Genomic DNA, 7,010 nt, shown 5'->3' on the forward strand with positions numbered 1-7,010 from the left:
AAAGGTTTTGTTTATTCCTGAAGCAATGATTTCTACAGAAACACATGGGAAGAACAAAAGAGATGCTATAGGCCAAAAAAAAAAAAAAAAAAAGATTCTGCCAGGAATAGGAATGGATAATTCCATGCCATACATGTTGTGCTGGACAAGTAATTATGTTCAATTTGAAAAATAGCTTAAATCTACAATTAATCTGAGTTGTCACATACTGTGTTGTGTCTGATCCTATTATTCCAGACATCACCATGCACATGGTAATGATACCTAACAATGGGACACTGCTACAAGGAGAGTGCTCCATCCAAGTCAAATCCAGCACTGATCTGAGGTTTTTATATTTCCATGGTTAATCCCCATGTTGGTAATTGCACTTTTCAGACGGTTGACATATTTCTGCTTCAGAATGCCTCAGTCACCCAGGGCTGCTAGTACCTACCCCAAGGTGCAGAAGAGGTGTAAGGAACTAGGGCAGGAAGCAATTGCATTAGCATGCAATTCACATGATTCTGTTGTGCTGCCTGTCATTACTACTTGCAAAGGTTAATGCAGGAGCGCCTGGGTTGTCCGTGACTTTCTTTTCATCATGGTTCTGCCTCTTCTCCATTAGCAGCGATAATTGAGTTAGCCGTAGGTGACTGTTTCCCTCTGATTGTTAGATTGAGCAGTCAGATTAAGGGGGAATATATTTAACACAAGAGAGAACAAAAGCATTTCTCTCAATGCTTTTGTTCTCTCTTCTACATATCTGCTAGGACAAATGCTTACTTAGGCATTCAAACTACAATGGGCTTAGCCAATCATATCTTTTTTTTTTTGAATTGAAATTAAAGTCACTGAATGAATATCTTTTGAAAAGAAGTTGAATGTTGCATTTTCTTATACTTTAAAGATGCACAGCAAAGGGAGTCAACAAAGTATGGGGCCCATCACATCTCTTCTTCCCACTGGCAGTTGCAATCTCTTTGGTTAAAAAAAAAAAAAAAAAAAATGACATCACAACAATTGAATTGCCCCGGGAAAGTGTTATCTTCCTTGCACCTTGGAAAGCTTGCCAAACAGATGTTCTATTCAAGAAGCTAATGGATTTAAAGAGGTCATGTAGATTAGGGATAAAGAATAAATCAATTCTGAAGTACAGTAATTGTCCAGATTTGAAATTCTGCTTTCCATTGCAGGAAAAGTAACCCGTTGGCCCTTAGCATTATCTGTAATTTTTCAGATGGCACCCAGCTCAGGGAGAGTGCAGCATATATGGTACTTTATTCAGGAAAGGGTGGGCTCCTAGAGTAGCTGTTACTTGCTCCGTTCTAAATAGCAATTTTGCTGAAGACTTGTTTTATCTCAACATTGACATCTTGGTCTTTAATCACCATTTTTAAAACAAAGACCTTTCACTAGGCTTTGATAAGACACATTTTCTAGCTCTAAACTCATACTTAAGATTCAAAACCCAAAAGTGAACTTTGCCTTGTCTGAGTCAAGAGAAGTGAGTCGTGGGTAGTCTGGGGATACAGAGGGGCGTGGGGTTGGCTGAGAGATGATCATTTTACTCTCAGCGTATGAAGGGAGAGGATGGAGAGGTGGGAAGGGGATAAATGGGGCGGGGGTGGGGGGGCGGTAATCCGTGATCATTCTTTTTGTTGGAGTACAGTTGCTTTATAATTCTGTGTTAGTTTCTGCTGTACAACATCATGAGTCAGCTAAATGTATACATATATTCCCCTCTTCTTGAGCCGCCTTCCCCATCCCACCCCTCTAGGTCATCATAGAGCCCCGAGCTCCCTGAGCCACACAGCAGCTTCTCTCTAGCTATCTATTTCACACCTGGTAGTGGACATGTGTCAACGCTACTCTCTCAGTTCGTCCCTCCCTCTTCTTCTCTGCCTGTGTCCAAAAGCAATTCCTATGGCTTTGCTGCAGGATGGCTTCTATAAAAAGTTGCCTGTTGGGAAGATCAGCTCACAATTCACTTCTTCTTGGGCCAGCCCCCTCAGTGGTACACCAGAAGGATCAGAAGGGAGGGAAAGACTGACAGGGAGGGGACCATGTGTCTGACCCATTTGATGGCCTTTTCTAGAGTCTGATTCTTTTTTGTCCCAGGGACTGATTCTTTATAAACACCAGGTGCTGTTTGATTTGCTTTTCAGGATCACACAGACGTGTCCTCCATCCACACTGTTCAGAGTGACGGTAAATGCTGGGGAGGTTCTGGCTCCAGGGGCTCAGAGCTTTGCAATGTTAATACTTACGATCAAGAGGGACTTCCAGTGCACTAATCATCTGGCATAGGAAGAGCATCAGCGGCGCTCTGCCTGCAGATAAGCGCTTCTTTTTCGGCATTATTTTAAGCTGCATTAGCTGAGCTCCTGCTGAGCCACACAAGCTGAATTTCCTTTTCTTCTTTCACAAAAGATCTGTGTGTAGTGTTTCAGTAATTCTCATGCAGGAAACTGAAAAAGGATAGAAGAAGAATGAGTGTATCTTTTTTTTTTGAAAGAAGGAAATGAACAGAGGAAGTCTGCAGTTCAGAACATCAGTTCTGTATTATACATGAACTCTAAATGGGAGCTAACTTTTAAATATTTAACTCTGAGGACTGAAAGAATCATTTATTCATAAATCAGCTAAAATTAGGTCAGAAATATTTGCAATGATGTCAAGCAAAACCTGTTAGTGCCATCCTTCTGGTTTTCCCAGTTTAAATGGACTGCAGCCTACCAGACTCCTCCACCCTTGGGATTTTCCAGGCAAGAGTACTGGAGTGGGTTGCCATTGCCTTCTCCGATATCAGAGGCTACTATGTCTCTAATAGTGCAAGAAAAAATAGCTTTAAATCGGTTAAAAGGTATGACTTTGAAGGGGAGGCCTAATGGGTTCTCTTTTCCAGAGATTCTCTCTGAGAAAGTTCAGGGTGTGGTTGTCAATTTGTTTCAAACCTCAAAACTGATTTACTGGCAGAGCCACCAAGAATACTGGCCTTTCCCATCTCTTACCTGGACTGTGGCATCAGACATGCCTGGGCTCTGAGCTCCAGGTCTTCTTCACTGCAGCAACCCTCTGAACCAATGCTGACTAATTTTCTCAAAAGATCTTTGGTTAAATGTTCAGAGTAGTCTCATGGGACCTACCCAATAAAGTTCAAAATACCCTTAAACAGGTAATAAAAAAACTTCAATGATCTGGTCTGAGTTTATCCTACCAACCTTATTTCCTCCTATTGCCACATAAGTTATTTTTTGTTTGTTTGTTTGTCACTTTGATTGCCTGGTTCTGCTTTTCTTTCTTGGGCCAGTCCTTCAATATGCTTTGAGTTTTCCCAACTTCTTGCCTTGGTTTATCCCACTCCTTTTACCTGGAATGTTCTCTCCACCAAATTTCCTCATCAGTGTCCAAAGGATTTCTTTGTAGATCATTGAAAATGGAAACACAAGCTGATCACTCAAATAAAGTCATTTATTTCACCCTCTGAGAACCCCTGAAATTCCTTGTTTTATTCATCATGTTATTATACAGGTATATACTTTTGGGGGATATGCATGCTCTCTCCCCTACTACTTCAGGCAAAGATTGTGCCTCTCCCATCTTTGTAACCTAAAATAGTATACCTGGCACATGAAAGTGTCTACTGTACACAAGAAAACATGAGCACAAACACAGAATGTTGGACAGGCTTCTGTCCGACAGCAGACTCCTGCGTGAAATGATGGGTATAATCTTCTCCCTAAGAGATGCGAGTGACCAATGGCTCTCTCACAAGAAGGTAGGAGACATGCCATTACTATAAACCAGGGTCATTCATGCAGTTTCATTACTGAATTATTTGTGTAATTGTGTATTTTTTAAATGTCTGTCTTTCGCACTCAACTGAAAACCTCCAAAGGCTAGGGACCACATCTTCCCTGTTTCCTATCATGTCCCCAGAGCTCATCACAGTGTCTGGCATGTGGTAGGAAGTAAATAATATTGGCAGGAAAAAAAGGCAGGGAAAAGGGGAAAAATGAGGTTGTATTCAGAGAGGAACTCTGACCACAGTCTACCTAAGGCTATACTTATGTGCATGTATGCATGCTCAGTCACGCCTGACTCTCTGCGACCCCATGGACTGTAGCCTGCCAGGCTTCTCTGTCCGTGGGATCTTCCAAGCAAGAATACTGGAGTGGGTTGCCATTTCCTCTTCCAGGCAATCTTCCCCACCCAGGGACTGAACCCACGTCTCTGGAGTCTCTTACATTGGCAGGCAGATTCTTTACCATCATAGCACCTGGGAATCCCTGGTTTCCCACCAGAATTCTTCAGTTTCTTACTCAGTTAAGAATTATGGTCTAAAAGTCAGAGAACTGTATTTCTCCAAAAGTCCTTTATATAAATCTCCTCTTGAAGAGGAGGCATTTTTGCAAGGGTAACAGAGTGAAACCATAACTGTCTATATTTATATTACTTGGTTTGAATACTAAACTCTTCTCAATCTGGTCAAATTAGTTGGCATATTATGTCTGTGTATGGAAGAGAGCTTAAATGTATAAAAGAGAAATGAAATGATGCTGATAACATGTGTTTTGCTAGCAACTGAGTTCTGATTTGAACATGATTATAACTGTAGTTGGGTATTTCTTGCAAAACAAATATAAAAATATGCTAAACAAATACAAAAAATTCTAAACATAGACATTATACATATATAAATATTATTTTAGGAATGAAACATCCATACTGTGTGCTTTCATTTAAGATCCAGGAAATTTGTCTTTCTATATTACAATAAATAAACATCATGATTTAAACATTACTAACCAAAATATAAACCAAACTGTCTTTCTGTGCATGCAAAGCAGATCTATATTATTTAATCAGATTTACTTAGGTCTTTCATGATTTTTTCTGTTGAAATGCTAGTTGTTAATTTATAGCTAGTCTTCAAGGAAAATAAACATAAATGGCAAGATGACCCTAAAACAAGTTAATGATACATGCTACACATACTGAGAGAAAATATAGACGCAAACATTGAGAAAACAAAGGGAACACCTGCCTGAATTGTGTGTCAAACTAATTGAGTTTATTCAATTTAAGTGCCTGGAATAGATGCCAGAGAACTAAAACACTTTCTAGAAGATGTACAAATAAACTGTAATGCATGTAAGATCTTAAGCAACTACATACAATTTCTAAGTTCCTCATTCATTATTTGTTTTCCCTGAATACCTTAACTATTCATCCTTTAAAACAGAGAAACTATTAGACAACATCCTATAAAAGAAAGTATCATTCAACCTGCTTATCTTTTCAGAATATATATGGAATAAAATACTGCACGTTAAATCACAATATTGTATAAAGAAAAAAATAAAAATCTTAAGAAAAATTGAGACAGCACTTACTTAAAGAGACATGAGTAAATCTTCACAATGAGAGGAGGTCATGAACTATAATAAATGAAGATGCAGTCTCTCATCAGAAGCTGTAAGCTCATTTAAACCAATAGCCACAACATCATCTCCAGTGTAGGTTCTGTTTGGGGAGGACAAAGCAATGGCCCAGCCCATCCTCTGAATCCTGCCCATGGAAAATCACTGACTTCTCCTATGAATGCCATCACAGGTGAATAACCCAATCTCTAAGGACAGCACAAGGTCCCTGAAAGTCACAGCGAAAATAAAATACAACTACAGAAAACTGAACTTTCTCTCTGTAAGAGGGATGGACTTTGCATGTCTCACAAAGCAAAACCACTGCTTCTGCACTCTGAGTATTGACGTCAGAGACCTGCCCTGCCAGGAGCCCACCTGCCTTGCAGTTTACCTTGGAAAAATGGTCATTCTCTTTTATGTGAGAATCATGAACCAAAACTAAATGGTTTATGCAATTACATTAAGATGAATGAAACCCCCATCTGAAATAGCATTTTGTTTAGTCGAGTTATAGGGCATGCTAGCACAACATAGTTTGTAATTAAAAAAAAAATATTTGCCACAGACATTTTAAAGCATACTTGAATGAGAAAGATGATAGGTTCATCTTCAGAATACAAATCACTCCAATATTTAAAACTACATATATTGTTAAAATGACCCAGACTAATCATAAACAGGAAAGCCCTTTACTATTTCGCTTCATTTAACTCCATTCAAAGAGACTTTTCACATATTACCTTTAGAATCTCTGAAACAGAAGAGAAAAAAAAATATCCCTTCTTTAGTAAACTTTTCACCATTGGGAAAGAAATACAACCTAAGGTTCCCTTATTTCTTTTGTATAAAATTCACATTAAATCATACAAGCACACATTTTAACAAAGGTCTCATACTCCTGTTGCTTACCTAAGAAGTCTTGTCGTTAGAAAGAAAAGAAAATCTTTGCTTTTCTCAAATGAGAAATGAAATTAATTTGATTGAAAAAAAAAAGCAATTCTCTACCAGAACCAGGAGGCCATGCATTACTTACCATTTCATTCTAGCCTATTTGTACTTTTTAGCATCCCAACATGGGTGGTTCAGTGCTGATTGCACAATGTAACATGATCTACTCTCTAAGCCAATAAACAAAGATGCTTATGTGACTGCATGCCCTTTGGCACACTAATTATTGCCCTGGTGAGCCATCAGCAGCTGGCCTCTCTGAGTGGATAGCTAACTGGAAGTGGCATCATTTTGACTGTGAAAGGTATTTTTTGGCAGCCAATTCAGGATAGTTACTGTTTCTTAATTGAAGTACAGTTCATTAACAATGTTGTATCAGTTTCTGATATACAGCAAAGTAATGATATATGTATCTGTGTGTATATATATATTCTTTTTCATATTATTTTCCATTATGCTTTATTACAGGATGCTGGACATAGTTCCTATGCCGTATAGTAGGACCCTGTTGTTTTTCTATTTTATATATAGTAGTTTGTGTCTGCTAATTCCAAACTTCTAACCTATCCCTCCTCCATCTCCTTCCCCCTTTGGTAGCCACAGGTCTGTTCTCTATGTCTGTGAGCCTGTTTCCGTTTTAAGCATAAGTTCATT

At 38.8% G+C, this 7,010-nt stretch overlaps 1 protein-coding gene across 5 annotated transcripts in view; it reads right to left on the minus strand.

Moving 5' to 3' along the window:
* The window catches only part of NRCAM (neuronal cell adhesion molecule), a 91,811-nt gene extending 85,388 nt beyond the window's left edge, over nt 1-6,423 (minus strand). For all 5 annotated transcript variants that reach the window (XM_052638952.1, XM_052638951.1, XM_052638949.1 and 2 more), the window contains exons 1-2: nt 6,318-6,423; nt 2,250-2,450 (exon numbers count right to left, since the gene is read on the minus strand). In XM_052638952.1, the coding sequence (XP_052494912.1) occupies nt 2,250-2,355 (106 nt within the window). In that variant the 5' untranslated portion in view covers nt 2,356-2,450; nt 6,318-6,423. The remainder of the gene's footprint in view (nt 1-2,249; nt 2,451-6,317) is intronic.
* Nucleotides 6,424-7,010: the final 587 nt, after the last annotated feature.

Source organism: Budorcas taxicolor, chromosome 4, assembly GCF_023091745.1.
Source record: "Budorcas taxicolor isolate Tak-1 chromosome 4, Takin1.1, whole genome shotgun sequence".
NCBI lineage: Eukaryota > Metazoa > Chordata > Mammalia > Artiodactyla > Bovidae > Budorcas > Budorcas taxicolor.